Consider the following 17,730-nt stretch of genomic DNA (forward strand, 5'->3'; position numbering starts at 1 on the left):
CCTTGTGGGTTAGCTCCTGGAGAACAAATTAGTTTAATACTGGTATAAGCCTAATGTGATGCCTCATTAAGAAACTCACCACAAAACAAACAGGGAGAGGGAGAACCTGTCAAATAAATTAGAAAATTAAGTGTCCTTTTTAATTCACGTTTGTCCTTAGTATTAAGGGATGTGCATTTCCTGCTACCACTGAAGCAGAGCTAAGACTGACTGTTGGAGCAGTTGTCATTGTGCATGCTTTGGCTGGGTAGTGCAAGGGAAAGTGTAGGGATGCTTTCTCTTCTAGGGATGTGCACTTGGGCATCTTGCAGGAAACTTTTTCCTGTGCTGCAGCTATTGCACCAGAACCAGATGGGTGTAGTGGCATGCTTTGAGGTGGTTGGGGAAAGGCAGAGGTGCCGTGAGGTAGGTGCATAGACATATTAGTCTATTACAAGTATCTGCTTTGTTATCAGGAGGCAAATACTCATATCATGTTTTTGTTTACTGTTGGCACACTTCCCCAGGGGTACATCAACTCAGTGAGGTGTCACTGGTGGCATAAATACTTTCTGTGCTGTTGTGGCTCATACAGTTCTGTCAGGGCAGCTGGCTGCTTGCCATGTGTCTGTCTGCAGGCAGCCTGATGCAATAGCCTCACTAGGGACTGCTTTGGAGGAACAGCCCCTTGCACAGTGAGTGAGAGGCCTCCTCAGTGAAATCAATCTGCAGATCCTTAATGAAGATGATCTTGTTTAGGTTTTTAATTTTGGGGTCTTGAGCTTCAGTCCAAAGCTGCTGTTGGAAATGATGTGCTTGGGGAGGCTTGCATACCAGAGGGGAAAAAAGATGTCTCGGTATCTACTCATGATGAGGTGCTTCTCCCAGGGACCTGAGCTGAGCTCATTTCTTGTGCGCTTACCTCATGCCTTTTGTGAGCACAAGTCCCAAAATCCTATGGCTAGTGCACTGTCTCCTCTGCAAATGTATTTACTTAGCAACTTGCATCATCCCTCATCCTTTTTGTAAGCCGATCACTAATGTGCAATAGAATCTGCTTGGGGTTTTTTGTTGTGGTGTTTTGCTGGTTGTGGGTTGTTTTTTGTTTTGGTTTGGTGTTTTTGGTTTTTTGTTTTGTTTTGTTTTTTAAAATTACTTTATATAGCAATTTACTTACTGTCCAACAGGAATGGGGAGGCTTGTGGTGTCAGGTTGCCCTTTGCATCCTAGGTGGCTTATTTCATCCATTTGAGTTAATGGTCCGTAATTGAACTTAGTGATCTGAAATACCTTCTTCTAATGTAATCAATAGAAGTTAACTGGAAGATCTCTGGATGAGCTCATATGTTTGCTGGAAGAGATTTTATTGCCTTTATGTTTCCTTTTGTAATCTGACCATCTTTGTGCTGTTGAGGATGTTAGGAGAGTGAAAGGGCTGGTTGTTGATTTTAAAGATCTCTTCCAACCAAAATGATTCTGTGATTCTGTTCTATGAAAATTAACACTGTCAGCAAAGGCTCTTTGAAAGCTTCTGGATGACATGTTTAATGTTGCTAAGTTGAATTTTTACCTGTGCCACTCCATCACATCCTGCATGTTCTTTGGTTCTACGTATTCTTCCCTGTTAGGGGGCAAGTTTTAAGTGTATTTGGCTTTATATAAGAAGCTTTTGAATCTTTCAGTGAAGGTGTTAGAGTCGAATGACAAAATATGGCTGTGGGGTCTTAAATAGTCGCAGTACTAATGAGCTTTCCAGCTAGGTAAGTTGATTTATTATGTAGCCTAGATTTTAATCATACCATAACAATGGCAGTTGTTCAGTGAAAATGATATCTCTGCAGTATCAGAATATTAACTTCAAATTCTGACACCTTAACCAAAATAAAATCCTAAATCCCAAAGGCAGTTTGACATGTAAAGGAGGAAAGAGTATATTTAGAGATGGAAACAACTCCATACTCACTGCAGCTTTGCTGCCTGTTATGAAATACTGCTTAAAATAATGTTTTAGAAAATGTAAGTATCTCTGATTTCTGAGAAAAAAGTACAATGTCACCACACAAGGTCATCTTTAATGGAGAGAGAAAAATATCTTTCAGTATCCAATTACATAGAAGGCTCTAGGGCGCTAATCTTGTTTCATGACTGTTATGTTCAACTCTGAAATAAAGCTATTCTGCTTATTCAGACATTTAAGAGTGTCACCTATAAATAGCTCAGACATTGATTACCATTTATCAGCGAGGCATGCAGTGTTTGAAATTACTGTGACTGATTTGGGGATACTAATTTCTTTTTAAAATGCCTTTCCTGTGAAACTTACTTTCTAGAGTGTGGTAGCAGTGGTGTGGCAAAGTGGAAGAAGCAACTGTAATGCCAGAAACTGCTCCCTGAATTCTTGAGATTGATTAGACTTGAGCTTCACAAGAAACCTTTTAACAGCCTTAGGTTACCAGTGCATTTAGCAATTTGGGGACTAAATGTAACTTTTCAATATTCTTTCTCCTCAGAATGAAATCCATTTAACTTCTTCAGATAAAGCTCTGAGCTGCTCCCACCTCCTTTTAAAGCACACTGATTTGTGTCCTACCTCTGATCAACCATGCCCCTCTGATCATTCTTGTGATGGCAGACAATTTCTAATAGCTGACCCTGTGCAGCTCTCTTGTCTGTGAATGGTTCTAAGAGACGTGTACTCAATTTTAAGGTTTTTGTTTTCCTCTGACCTTCAAGGGTATATTTTTGGTCTCTATCAAAGTAGAGAGAGGGTGGAGAACAGGCAGTGCAGCTCTTGGTTTCCTTCTATTGTTTCTCCTAACGATAAAACTGTCCTAACCTTTCATTTCTGTGTCTTCTTATCAGTGCCTCAGGTAGAGCTAAATGTAAGCTAATTGACCTTTTTTATGAGCTCCATCCTCTAAGCAGAGCTTTTATCATCTTAGGAATGAATACAGAAATTCACTTTGCTTCTCTTTTGAAAAAAAAGAAAAAAAAAAAAAAAAGAACAAATTACATTAAAAAAAAAAAGGCAAGTGTAACATTTTCAGGGATAAGAAACAGAATGAAGACTAAGTAAGACTTGTTTGCAAGAGTGAAATGAGGCATATTAATGATACTGCAGTACAGGCAAAAGCTTCTGTTGCTTTAGGATACCTTACAATTCAGCAACTTTGTGCCCCTCCTTTTTCAGTTGTTAGAAGATCCTAACTAGGCGAATGACTACAAATGCTAAACAAAAGTTGTCTTCATACTTAGAATGTGTTTTGGAAGTTGGCTGATGCTTTCATAGTAAATTTAGGTGAAACAGTTTGGACAGGAACAGAATTAGTGTAAGGTTTTAGTATCCATTTCTTGTTTGTTAGAAAACCAGGCTTGTCATAAAGTTGTCAGACATCTTGCAGCTGAGAGTAGAATGCTGATTTCAAGTTATAGCTTAAATGTCATTTTTCTTAGCAATGCCTTTTCTAATCTGTTTTTAAAAGATACTGGTTCTGCCTGGTGACTGGAAAGTTGAGGAATGTGGATTTTAAGATTTTTTTAATTATTTTTTTTCCCAGCATGGGAGTGTATTTCCTTTAGTTGAGGCAAGTTGCACTGAAATGTACTTAGGGCCTATATCAGCAAATATAGCTCAATTCAGTTATATCAAGAATAATATATACTGTGGTATATCTGAAAAAAATGGAGGACACTAAAAATACCTAGCAAATTTTTGTGGTGTTGGATGAATGTGTAAGTGGGCTTTCTTAGTGCCACTGTTGTGTTTATTTAGGTATCAGCATGATTTTCTATGTTTAAAAAAAAAATAATAAAATCAGTGAAGTTTCATAACTGAAGTCAGACATAAGATAGCCAGAACAGAATAAAAGGGCACAGGGTTTGATTGCAGCAATGTGCTGGTCCTTTCTGTAAACCCTGTGTATCTACAGAGTGCACTTCCTGTACCCACAGCTTCACTTAAGGCAATTTGAAGGCAAAGGGGGACTTCGAGCTGGCTGCCTGCTTCATCAGTATCAGGGTCTTTCTTGGAGGGGTGGTTCCTTTTTCTCTTGTTTTGGAATTTGTATGGAGTAATGAACATCCAAAGTCTGTGCTGTGAGGTTGCCCAGAGACTCTTCCATTCATTTGCAACTAAGCCATTGCAAACTATAGCAGTTTAATTATGGCAGGTTTGACTTCCATGTGTTTTAAGTTGGTTGTCCATACATCAGGCAGGTAAAATCTCAGAATATTTGGCCTCCCTCAAGATTTTGATGAAATTGGAGTTGTTTGTATGACATGGAAACGGTGAAAGATAACGCATCTTCTAAGTACTATAAATGTGCTTTGATTGAAGGTGCGTGATACTTGACACGCAGTAGGGAGACTGTCAGTGAATCAAGCTGAAGGGTAGTTGAAGTTTCCTCTCTGTGTATATGGAGGTTGAAATAAAAGTTTGGAACAGTGACCAGCCTTGCAAGTTGGCAAGTTACTTAAAAAAAAAAAAAAAGTAATTTGACATTAAATTTGGGATAATTCAGTAAGGGAAAAACACTTGAGGCATAAAGCATAGTGAAAAGCCATGGAATTTCTTTAAGATGGTTTTAGTGTGTAGCCGAAGTAAAACTGTAGGAAGACATGTAATCAATTTTCATTACTGTAGGAGCTGAGATGTCTTCTAATACAGTATTTATATTTGTGGTAGTATCTTTCCACCAATGTGTATCTCTATAAACATTACGTTTATAAAAAAGACCAAAAAAAGGAAAAAAAACACCAAACAACAAAAAACAACCAACCAACAACAAAACACCAAAACCCAACCCATCCAAACAAACAAAAAACCTCCCAAAACCCAGCAAACCCTCTCAGCTCTCTGTATGGCAGTAGCGAAAGTGGAGATATTTGGGCCAGGATACATGTCTCCTGCTGTGTTAGGCTGGTGAAATACAAAGCAGAGACATCTCTTTCTGAAGAGCAAGTTTAGAGATGAATCTGCCAGATTGCTGGCTCCAAGGCAGATTGAGACTATTGGGGAGAAATTTGTTGAGGGTAAGACTGGAGTGAATGCCTCCTTTCTTACGGTGAGGGTGTTTGAACAAGAGAACTTGGTGATGACTTTGCTCTGAAAAAACATGTCCTTTCAAGTAGGCTGTTCTCAGACCATTTACATTGCCTTGGGTCTGGTGTTTCCCGGGGTTTGGTGGTACAGCTGTCCTGGCACACTTCCTAATGTACTTGCAATAGCAAAAAAAACCACCCATGTTCTCTTAAGGAAGTTTATTCAGTTTTGAGAAGTAAAATGGAATGCAGTAGTAGAAGCATTCCTAGGCATTTATAATGGGCTAGAAACAGGGATATTTTAACAGGAAAAGCAGTTGAAATACGGAGTAATTTCTACTGAACTGGTTGTAAGCAACCTTTCTTTGTATTTCAGACAGATCTATACAAAGTGAGGGCACTGAATTCAAGAGCTTAATGTTGAGTACTGTGTGCATCTCAGCTCCACCTTGAAATTAGTCCTTTTTGCTGATTGTGCCATGCAAACACAGAGGAAGGCTTAGTCCCACACCAACAAATGGAGAGATGAAGAAACACTTCCGTACTTGATGGTTTCGTGTCTGTGAGGTAGAAGAGAGATTTTTCAGAGCTGTGGGTTAAATAGCTTTTATATAGTCTTGAATATAAGATACAGGCTGGTATAAGCTATATGAGTGCTTTTCATATGTTAATGAGTGCTTGCTGAAAAGCATGGGTCAAAATACTTGACCTTTCTCATGCAGGCATCTAGATTACTTCAAGATGCATTTTATTGAGAGCTTGTGGAAAGAGAGTCTTCTAGTCAATCCTCAGTTTTGGAGAGCCCAACAGGCAGTCTAGTTGAGGGCAAAACTGTGAGGCATTGTTGACAGAGTGGACACCCTAGAGGTTAATATTGTAGAAAAGAGCTTGAGTGGCTCTCCATAAAATGGTATCACTGAAAGAAGGAGGAAGAAGATGATAGTAATACTCTGAAATTTATTTGAATTAAGTATAAAATAAAGTATTGCTCTTCAAATGAAGCAAACTAACTCAAAATTAGTTTACCAAGAATTGACATGAAGCCCATGTGGGATGTCCACTCTGGAGTGTTTGGGATGGAGAAAACTTTGAAGTGAGTTCTGGTGCTTTACATAGTACAGAAGCTCTTTGTGCAGAACTTCCCTGTTCTCACACCATATGTTGGGGTTTTATCTATTTAGTGATTAAAGCATGTATAGGTGTATTGGAAAACAAAGAACCTTCATCTACTTTTCTACTAATAAATCTTCAAAGTATTTTTAGGTAACTGTACATTCTCATGTTATGCTACAGCTACTGAGACTTACATTGTAATTATTATATGCTATGTTAGGGGCTTGTGTTAAGCTCACATAATAAGAGGAGGGAGAAAGAAAAAAGTCTAATTTTGTAGCTTAGTAAAAGAAGCAAAATCTGTAGAAAAACTCTTGTAGTTTGGTGTCAGTTCTGCCCTAAAATTTTTTACCACAATGAAGCGTTGTAACAATAAATCTCAATCCTCACTGTCTTTGAATTTATCTTACTGTGATAAGCAGTACAGTATTTATTTCTGCCTTTATGTAAACACTGTATTGCAAATGGTTTTTTACAGCACTTCAGTATGGCAAGTTGTGTCATGTCAGGAGGCTTTAGAAATGCATAATTTTGAAGTGGCTGAAATTCTTATATTGGGCACGAAGCAGGGTGCAGTGCTTCTATTAAAGCCAGGAAGCTTCAGGGGGGGAAATCAGTCTGAATTAGTTAATTTATTTAAGTCTTTTAGTGCCTCTTAAAAAGGACAACATTTTAGCAAGCTAGTTCTATGTTCAGCTAAAAAAAAAAAAAAAAAAAAGAAAAAGAAAAAAGAGAGAGAGAGAGACTTAAGCAGGGCAAACCAGCTAAACCAAACAAAATTGTTGCGTGAGAAATACTTAAATTTGGAGTTCTTCACAGCAAGAAGCTGCTGAAGTAATTGAGGTACATAAGGTGCTACTGACCAAAGCAATTAGTATGTAATTTTATTAATGGTATAAGGATTGCAGCAACAATATTTAGGTCTTTCTGTCCAAATCAAAATTGTGGGCAATTTGTGACATGTTACAACATGAGATTGGAAGCAGTGTAATGTTACCATGTGTTAGAGCACCACAGTCTGAGTGGATGTGTGACTGCACATGAGAATGTCTTAAACTGCTGTGTATCTTGTTAGTGGTTCTAATTGGGATGTGTTGATTGCAAGCTTACATATATATATATACAGACACACACACATATATATATCTCCTTGTAAATTTTTATAAGCTTGTATGTATCTAAGTTTATATATATAAAAGGCAGTTAGGTAGCTTCTATCCTCAATAACCATAAATATTCTTCAGAAGATGAAGACTAGCTAGAAGTTAGAAGAAGTTCTAGAGACTAGCTAGAAAAAATATGCATGAGAGAGAGAATATGGTAAATCCCAAATATAGGTCAACACCAAGGCTAGGGTAGCATTACTGAAGAATCAGTCAGATAACAGAAGCAATGAAAGCTTGCTGCTGGAACACTAGTGGGTATTACTACCACAGTAGCTTACTTGGAGTTGCTGACATTTGTTACAAAGCCATCAAGAGAAGTCCTTCAGAACATTAAGGCTTTACAGAAACACTTTTGGTCTGTCTTATGGTCTGTCCTCATCACACTTTGCCTCTTTCTAGGTCTATAAATATGTGGGTGTGCTTTTGGCAGAGAAACCAGACTTCTTGCTTTTTTGCACACTTGCAGCTTTTGTTTTTGGCTGATCCTCATCCTGATCCTGACTTCTTTTAACCAGTTCAGTTTACCTGTGAAATGATAAATAGTGAAGGATGACACTTCAAGTAGCTGATTTTAAAAAGTAAACTTGATTTGGTGAGTCTGGAAGAAATATAAACATATCTCTGTTTTTCTTAGGCCTGCATAAATTTATGCTGGTGTAATTGTTCTTTATTGAAGATTTGAATGCTAAATTCAAGTGATTTTTTTTCTTTTGTATTGCTGCTAGTCTTTGGTAAGTGACTGAAATGTTTTGGGTTTGATTTCTTTTGCAGGGTTTGAGGTTTTTCTCTGTGTTGTTTGTTGTGGGCTTTTTACTTCAGTTGGTTGGTTGTGTGTTGTTTTCTGTGTGGGTTTTTTTGGGTGGTTTGGGGTTTTTTGTTGGGGTTTCTGGTGGGGTTTTTTTTGGTTGTTTTTTCCCCATGTTTTGTTTTGTTGTGTGTTTTTAATAGATTGGCTAATAGGAGCTCTTTGGGTCAGTGTAGTCGTGGCACAAGAAAGCATTGTGGAGCTTTTATAAATGACTGTTTTTTGTATTAGTGGTGTGGGGTGTGGATAACTTCATCAGTGGTTCCACACCACCATTTGGGATGTGACTGCAGCAATATGCTCTGCCGTTTGGGGATCTGTGTGGCAGGATTGTGGTACATTTTCTTCTCACGTAACCGAGGTTCATGCCTTCTTACAGCAGTAATTCCTCACAAATTATCCACCCTTTGCTGACAGGGCCAGGGGAGATCTTGTTCTGCACCCAAGAGGACTACATGCTTTCCTGACACAACAGCTAGGCTTGAGTGAAAGGAGAGCCTAAAATAGATGTCTGACTCAAGGACAAAATATCCATGTGCACATGAAGTTAAATGCATGCCCCAAAACTTTGTTCCCTTAGTAGGGCAAAGAAATGTAGGAAAAGCTTATATTGAGATGCTGCCAAGGACACCAGAAGGCCACCACCTTCATCTATGAAGCAAAGCTAAGGTAGGCAAGGTTGCTTAGTATTTGTCAGGTGTCAGGTTTGAAATTCCTGAGTCATGGTCTCTTAGACTTTTTTGAAGGAGCACTGCAATGCCAAGCAACTCTCCCCCAGTTTAGTCTCTTGCACGTGATTTACTGAAATATCAATTGTAGTTGATATGAAACTATTAAATAAACTGGTAAAGGAAGCCAAAATTACCCTGGTGTTAAAACATTTTACTTTTTCTAATGACTTTGGTTCTGTTAACTAAACTCTGACTACAGGTACCTTAAATGTGAAGTAAACCTTTTGTCTGCTTTGTAAGTACACTGGTCAAAGCTGGGTAACGATTACGTGCTGAAAATGCAATCTTTAATTAACTCGGAGGAATAGCTCATTCATTAATTGCTGTATGCAACTTTGGGAACTTGAATTACATCCTTTTAAACATGCTTTCTAAGCCAACAGTGAACCTGTTCAAAGCAGAAAAAGTTAGCTGGATGAAAGGTTAGCCTGAGTATCAATTGATGAGGTACATGCCTAATTTAATAATGTTTCAGCATTAGCTCAGCAGACCTATGGCTTCCTGAGGAGAAACACTAACAGACTTTTTGGGTTAATCCCACCACTTTTCACTTGAAAGTTTTATTTTAAGTTTTTGTAGAGTGAGTTTTGAAATTAAACTTTGACACAGGAGGCCTGGGTTTTGCTGTCTGCCAGGTGAGGACTTCCCTGAGCGGGTGGGAGACGCTCTTGCTGAGCGGTTGCTGGCAGTGGTGCTGGAGCAGGCAGGACTTTAGAGGCTTCGGCTGGAGCTACACAGCAGTATGTTAGGAGATTATGCACAATGTTTCCCAAAGTGGGATAAAGCTTGAATTTCCTTGACAGGACAGGAGGGACTAATACTTGCAATGGTAGTTGCGTTGGTGTGGTGGGTTGAAATTCCTGCCAGCATAAAATTGCCAGAGCAGCTCAGTTGAAATGAAAGGAAGCTCTATTTCCAAGCAAAGCTACAATCTAAAATATGAAATGCAATGACTATGGACAAAACAGACTATATTTACATATATTTGCAATTCATAAAGTGCCCAAGGACTACCTTGGACAGAACCAGGGGGTTACCAACTCCCCCTCCCTGCTCCCTTCCCTCCCACCTGTACACAGGACAAGAGAAGAAAGGAGAAAAGCAGAGAGTCGCTTCTTAGTTCTTAACCACAACAAAGCAACACAGCCAAGGTCAGCAAAGCCAGCAGAAGCAGTAGCTGCCAGAGTGAAGGAAGCTGAAAAAGAGAGAAAGTTAGTTTGTACAAACTAACTTTAGTTAGTTGTCAGACCAGTGGGATTATTTAGACCTTACCTTTTTACATGCAATGGTATTTTATTTGCATTCTACCATTTTGTGTTCAGGATCTGTGGAAAATTTTCCAGGCACAGCCTGAAACTACCACAACTGGCTTATAAGGAGTGTTCAGCTGAGATAGTTCATCTGGGTGTTATGGTTTTAATCATGGAGGGAGAACACAAGTTCCCTAAAGGAAAGCAACAGATGCTTCAATTTGTGTGTTTAATTTTGCCATTAACAGCTTTAGACTTGCAAGATGCAGTTTTTCTATTCTCTGAATTTTTGACCCATTTTTGAACTGTGACTTGTTTATTAGTGTCAATTGTATATATCTGATTTGCACTCTCTATTTAGGTTTGTCTTTTGTCTGTGACAAGGGCAATAAGAAAGAGATATAGAAGTAAAACTTTAGAGAAGCGTTATGAGTAGAAATGTGCACATAGGAAATTTTGGAAAATAATATTTTTTTTTTTGTCATTCATGCAAGCACAGGGAAAACATGTAGTATTTTAAACCTTTTGTTTCCTTAATGGAAAAGTATCTCATCTTAGTAAATATGCAACTAAACTTGACTTTTGCTGTGTCATATTGCAGCTTTCACTGATACAGCATATCCCCTTAAAGCCGTTCACTTGTAAATGCAACTGTTCAATATGAGATGCAGTCTGCCAAGCTTTACCGTGTGGCCAGCAGACAGTATTTCAGTTAGTCAATCCACTTCCATCCAACATTGCACTTCCTGAGTTCTGACTTAGAAGTACCTTAATGGCTCAGTAGGTTAACAAGGTTTTCCCTATTATCTGGACACATAAGTGGACTTTCTGCTTGGTTTTGTATGGGCTACACAGTCTAAAAGCTGTTGTGCTGCCCAGGTGTTATGCTGACCGTGCTATCTTGAGGGGTTGGTGATGGTCTTTCTATAATCATCATTGATAAAATCAACCATATGAGGTTTAAGAAGGGCAAGTCTTGCATTTAGGTCACAACAACCCCATGCAATGCTACAGTCTTGGGGCAGAGTGGCTGGAAAGCTGTCAGCCAGAAAAGGACCTTGGAGTGCTGACAAACATCTGACCATGAGCCAAACAGTGTGCCCAGGCAGCCAAGAAGGCCGATAGCATACTCGCCAGGATCAGGAATATTGTAGCCAGCAGGAGTAGGGAAATGATTGGCAGTGGTGAGGCCACACCTCAAGTACTGTGTAATTCAGTTTTGGGCTCCTCAATACAAGAAGGACATTGAGTTGCTGGAGTGTGTCCAGAGAAGGCCAAAGGGCCCACAGACCAAGTCTTATGAGGAGCAGCTGATGAAACTGGGATCGTTTTGTCTGGAAAAGAGGAGACTGGGAGGGGGAACCTCACTGCTCACTACAACTACGTAAAAGGAGGTTGTAGGGAGGTGGGTGTTGGTCTCTTCTCCCAAGTATCAAGTGAAAGAAGGAGAGTAAATGGCTCAAAATTGCACTAGGGGAGGTTTAGATTGGATATTAGGAAAATTTTCTTTACACAAAGAGTGATGAGGCATGGGAATAGACTGCCTCGGGAGGCAGTGGAATCACCATCCCTGAAGATGTTCAAAAAACATGTGGACATGGCACTGTGGGACATGGTTTAATTGGTGTTAGGTTGACTGTTCAACTCTGATCTTAGAGGTAATTTCCAACATAAGCAATTTTAGGATTTTGGAATGTCTTGCCAGAGCTCTCCTTCCTGCTTTTGCAGTAGAGGTGATTCACCAAGACTGAGGCATCCAGTTTAACAGGAAGAGACTATTTGCACATCCCTGTGTTGGTCAGCCTATCCATCACGTGCATTCAGTCATTATCACTCTGTTGTTTTCTCACTCTTATTATTCTTTTTATCCTGAGTAAAGAAAGGGCCACAGTAAGGGTATAGGTATGTGACTGTTCCTTGCACAATGGTGACTTAAGCTTTGGATTTCCATTTGTTCATATCTCATTCTGGGTCAGGAAAGTCAGTCTAGCCTGCTCACCCTGTGGTGTATCACATCCTTCACTGATGCAATCAATCCATTCTTCTCAAGCTTTTTTTGAGGAATTATCTACTCTAACTCTAGGTTTGGCATTGAAAGGATACCCTATTCTACCCTCTGTGGTGCTGCTTCTCTCCCCAGTTAATGTTATTTTCTTCTGCCTTGATAATCCCAATGAAATGCTACCTTTTAAAGTCTGTCTTGGTGTTTTTCTTAAACTAATGAATTGAAAGTAGGTGACATGAAGACATGGTATAGGAAAACCACTAAACCTGATGTTCATAGGCTAAAGCTGATGAAGTTCCAAGTTTCTTGAAGATGAATCTGGACTTTGTAATCAGTTCAGAAATAAGTTTTCCAGAGGTATGGTTAACCTCAGCTTTAAGTGATCTATTTACTCAGTATTTACTGTACAGCAGTGATTCTGCAAGCACTGGACTGCAAAGAGGGATTTGAAAGGCTGGCAGTTGCTGGCATTTGCTGTTACCAGGAGCTCTGCTGTCAGTGTTGGCTGGATGAGAGTGTGGTGTGTTCACCCAACAGCAGACAGTCTCACTGTGCAGTCACACAGGATCTCCTGGTGCCTATTTTTGACTTTGGGTTCAAACATGAAAATGGTTAAAGTGGCATAGAAATCCTATGGATGGCTCTCAACAGAGAGCTATCCAAATAATAAATAACATACTGGATTATTTGGCAGGCTGAGACATCTGCTGGCACTTCCAAGGTAGGCTGCAGCAGTGAGGTTTCCTATTGCAGCATGCTGAAATCTCTCCAAAATGTAATGGTGTTTAGTAGTAAATGCTCTTGTATAGAGATGAAACTGTATGAAATTCAAGATTGCAGGCTTTGTCTTACGGATCTGCACTCTGCAAAAGTTTCATAGCAAGACTGACGGCTGTTACTAAAAGAGCTACAACTGCAGAGAAAAGGAGCTGACAGAGGAGTGAAAGCAGATTCTGGACTTTAGTGCAACATATTATTAGGAAAACTCTATGTGCACCTTGTCAGTGCTTGTGCTGTTGGAAATTGAATTTACGTGTGTAATTGATATTCCTAAAAGCCTGCTAATGGTAATTCAATGCTTTAAACTATGTACTTGGGTTTTTTAGTATTTTGCATAAAGTGCCTCACTTTATGCATATTAGATTTCCTGTTATACCTTTGTGTCTGTTTGATTATTCAGGGATGTCTTGAGCTTGACTCTTAATCGTTCCTCCCATGTTACAATCGTCTGAAAACTTAATGATCTTGCATACGAATAGTTTTGTTTAAATTGTTTATAAATTAACACCCTTGGGGACCAAGCCACATGGACTTCCACAAAATGTACACCTTGACTTTCTTCCCTTCCTGCTTTTCATGCTGCTAAACATTTGCTGTTGCTGTAATTAACTTCCTGGCTCAGTGGCCAGTGTCTGTCTTTTATATTTTCTTCATCCAACCGCATAGCTTTTACCTGACAGCCATCTGACACCCTACAGCTCAGTCTTCTGGTACTTTAGATGAATGATAAAATTCAAAAGCCTTGTAATTCAGCCTCTCCCTTTGTATAGTCCTACTCCTGTCGTTCCCTTGCGATTGCTCAAGAAGTATTTTCTCTACTCCTGTCCAAACAGGATAAGAATCAGGAAGACAGAATGAAATTTAAATTGTAACGCTATCTTGAGATCCCTAAAAATAGCTGTAAAATTACTGTAGACTTTATCTGAGCCTGAACTAGATGACAGAAAAGATGGTGTAGCCTAGTGAAGGTGAGTCTTAATAGTAGGGTAGTAGCTGTTAAGTGCAGAGACCTAGGGAAATAACCAGAAAGAAATGACAGGATGAAATCTCTTTGTAGGTAGATGGTTTTGTTTTGCTTAACACCTACAAATCCTTAAGTTTTCAGTGAAGGCTAAGTGGCTTTTACTTTACTAAAGGACCTACTGAATATCATTGAGGAGTATAGTATTTCAGGTCATTAACCAAAACTTGGACATACAACTCTGAGAACTGGGATCATCAGCATCCAAAATAATTGCTGCATAATTTCTGTGTTCAGTTCCTGTTATGGTTTTGGAGACATGGTATTGGTGGAAAGAAATTAAGTAGTGCTGTTTAAGAGTATATCTTCAAAGAAAGTGGTATTTGCACAAATTCACAGGATCTCAATGAAAGTACTGTACTTGGTCACAAGCTGAATAGCTGCTCCTGTTGGTTTGTATACCTAGAAAAAGAATGGTTATCAGAAAATATTTTAGCTGTGTAGCACTGCTTGCTGACTCTACTGCTTGGGTTTACTTTCTATCCTTGTCATCAAGTTCTGCAAGATACAAGGTTTGCAGGCAGCAATGGTATGTTTTACCAGGCCAGTTGATACAACTGGGAAACAAGGGCACATTTTTGGATGCACAAAGTTATGTTTGGTTCAGGCAGTGGCTATGCAGTAGTGAGAAGCAGATATCAATGTGTATGTTCATCAATCTGCTGAACTCTTGATAGGGAGTAATTGCGGTACTCTGCAATAGGAGTTCAGAGAGTGGTTAGTGCAAAGGACTCAGTTTTCCTGTCTTGCAGAGTAATTATGATTGTTAAGGAGGAGCAAATAAGCATAAGTTATTTATTGCGAAGTAAGGTGGTGTATGTAGAAGGGTTTATGCAATCTTTGGTTACTGATATTCCTCCAAACACCCATATCACATCCCTAGTTGATTTACTTTGAGCTCTTTAAGGTAAGGGGGGTCTCTCTGCCACATTAAAAGAGGAAGGGTACACAACTTAAGAAGTCTTTGGAGTGACAGTTAAAAGCTTGTATTGCCTTTCAAAGTACCATATCACAAAACCAGGCAGAAATACAGGCAGGATTTTTAATAGACAGGATTTTTAACAAACTATAATGATTGCTTTCCAATGTGCACAGCAGAGGAGTGTGTCTTCCACCTATTGACTTCTGCAACACTGTCTTGGTTTTTTGTCTTCTGAATTATTGAATATTGCAGTCTCTATTGCAGTGTTTGACAGTCTGAACTTGATGCACTGACAAGCTGAACTGAGCTATGTCTAAGTGATATTTTCTTGAAGTGTATGTCAGTTTATCAGTAAGTGAAGTCGTGCTTCACATTAGCATTGCCATTATTAAAGATCCCACCAAATACTACAGTAAAAACATTTCTGTCAGTAGCTTTTCACCAGGAGAAACAAAAGAAATATCCATTGCTGGTCATTGTTAGCTGTGTTTTCCTGTTCTTAAAACAAAAAACCATTATTTCTTAGGTGATAATTTTACTGAAGCTTAGTCCTTGATCTTTTCAGACTTTTCAGACTGATTATGCTGCCTTCATTTTGCCTTCCAGATGATGATGTGGACTTAGAAGCTTTGGTCAATGATATGAATTCCTCATTTGAAAGTTTATACTCTACATGCAGTATGCAGTCAGAAACCACTCCACTCCTTCAAAATGGTCAGCTCAACCGCAGTCAGTTGCCAGCCTCAGGATCTGGTGCGCTGCAGCCCATGTCTCCACGGCAGAAGGTGCAGCGGTCTCAGCCGGTGCGCATTATGGCAGTCAGGTAAGATCAAGAGACTTGCCTCATTTTTGGTAAAGCTGTCATGAGCTAGCTTCAAAAGAGACTGGACTTTTGCACAGGCAAAAAGATGTACCACGTAGGTGAAGGACATACATTTTCCATATATTTTGTAAAAGGCAAAAATGCTACAGTTTCACCTTTTTTAGGTCAGTGTTTGATGTACTTGTAGTAGCAGACATGTAGAAGCAGATCTTTGGTACCGATATGTAGAACTAACGTCTGTATTTGGATTTATTTTCAAACTGATGTCCATATTTAGATTCATTTTTTAACAGTATACCTCTCAGGTATACTGACAGTTTCTTGGGCTTAGAAAATGTAAGAGATCATGTAGGTAGATGAGGGTGCATCCAGCTAGTTTTGATACACACAAAAAACTTCTCTTTGTGGAGGTTTCCTGAACAGTCCCAAGACAAAAAAGGGAGATCATAATTATTTAACTGTTCCTTCTAGAGTGCTTTCAGCTCTTTCATTTGACTGTGTCATGTGAATCACTGGAAAAAAAAAAGAGAAGTATTTGCCTCCCTGTTGAGATGGGGACTTGAATTCAAGCTTGAAGTGGATTGCTCTTGGTGGTGATGGGAGAGTCTTTAGAAGATGCTGAGGCTCCTAAAATCTTTAGGCAGAAGGAGGAAAGGAGCTTCCATCAGAATGAGTAGGTCAATCACCTGAATCAGAGAGATTTTGAGTTTTACTTCCAGTTAAGTGTCTTCTCCAAAAGAAGTTTGAAGTAATAATAATAGAAAAATCCCAGTTGTGGAAAGGGCTGCTCCTAATTCTTTGCACTGATGTATGTCCTACAGGAATAAGACAGGCAGCTTTTCTGTCTGAGCAGGTAGTATACTCAACCACTGTACAACAAAGTCTGCTACTGATGCAATCATTTTTACAGGTATTTCATACTTAACCTTGAAAAGGGCTGTACTTGAAAATTTGCTCTCTAGGGTACTGTAACTGTTGATGCTTTGTAAATACCTCAGTCGAAACACTTCTTTTAAACTATTTGTGGCATTTCAAAACATAGGAATCTTTTGTGAGAAAACTCTGCTTTTCCAAACTCTCTACTTGCATATACGCAGGAACATCATGTGTTCAGCAATAAAGAAAATAATGGCAAAACTTCTGTTCAGTGTTTGTCTAGACCCCTTTCCCACAGAGGTGGTTGGATGCACCTTTTTTGCAGCCAGAACGGAATGGCTGACATGGTGGTTCTCTTAAGAACACAGTTTTATGTGTGTATGAGTCATGAAGCAAATTATGCACTACAGCAGTACAGGCAGAGTAGAGTGCAGCACAGTGAATTCTCCTTTTGAGAAAACCACACCTATCTAATGAAGTTGAGTCTGTAGTTCCACTTCTTAAAATGTAGATCAGTCAAAACCTTGCAATACAGAGCACCATCACACAGCTGCCAATAAAATTCTACTAGGCTGAAGAAATCCTGTAACATCCTTTACCCTGTACTGTAGGGAAGCACATACACACAAGAAGCACAAAAAAGACCAAGCAGGTCAGGTAGTCATTTGCATGGTTATGGTTGGACTCTGCTATTTATAGCAAAACCCTAAATCTGTAAGGCTCATTTGTTGAACACCAAGGCAACTGAATTGCAGGATAGAGTTGCCTGTAGAGCAGATTTCTCAGCAGGTAATCAGCCCTCCACAGGTGCTGGTACAGGCATAGCCAGGTGTTATACCCAGAGCAGGACATGCTGCCAGAGACAAAACTATCAGCTGTCTCCCATGCAGCTCTGTTAAGAAGGTTCTGCTTGATGAAAAGCATGGAGGAAAAAAATGACAGCAAATTGAGTTTCTAATGATTAGCTTCCACGATTGCCACTAGGTGGTGCCTTCTGCAAAGGCATTTCAGGCCAGCTGCTGCAGGGTCATGTAGTGCATCTGTCTTAGTGGTGATGCCCTCTGAGTAGGGAAACCTAAAACAGTTTGTGTGGTCATGAATAGATCTTACATCTTCTCAAACTTTTCTGTGGCAGTTTATAAGCTTTAGTCCTCCTTTTGTTGGTGTGGGCAGCACAGGAACTTGAACTTAAAAACTCTACTGGTCCTAAGTAGGCTTG

At 39.4% G+C, this 17,730-nt stretch overlaps 1 protein-coding gene across 1 annotated transcript in view; it reads left to right on the top strand.

Moving 5' to 3' along the window:
• The window catches only part of GRB10 (growth factor receptor bound protein 10), a 152,431-nt gene that overhangs the window by 77,757 nt on the left and 56,944 nt on the right, over nt 1-17,730 (top strand). The window contains exon 4 of the mRNA XM_054164071.1: nt 15,419-15,635. Coding sequence (XP_054020046.1) covers nt 15,419-15,635 — 217 coding nt within the window. The remainder of the gene's footprint in view (nt 1-15,418; nt 15,636-17,730) is intronic.

This window comes from Dryobates pubescens, chromosome 9 (assembly GCF_014839835.1).
Source record: "Dryobates pubescens isolate bDryPub1 chromosome 9, bDryPub1.pri, whole genome shotgun sequence".
Classification (NCBI taxonomy): Eukaryota; Metazoa; Chordata; class Aves; order Piciformes; family Picidae; genus Dryobates; species Dryobates pubescens.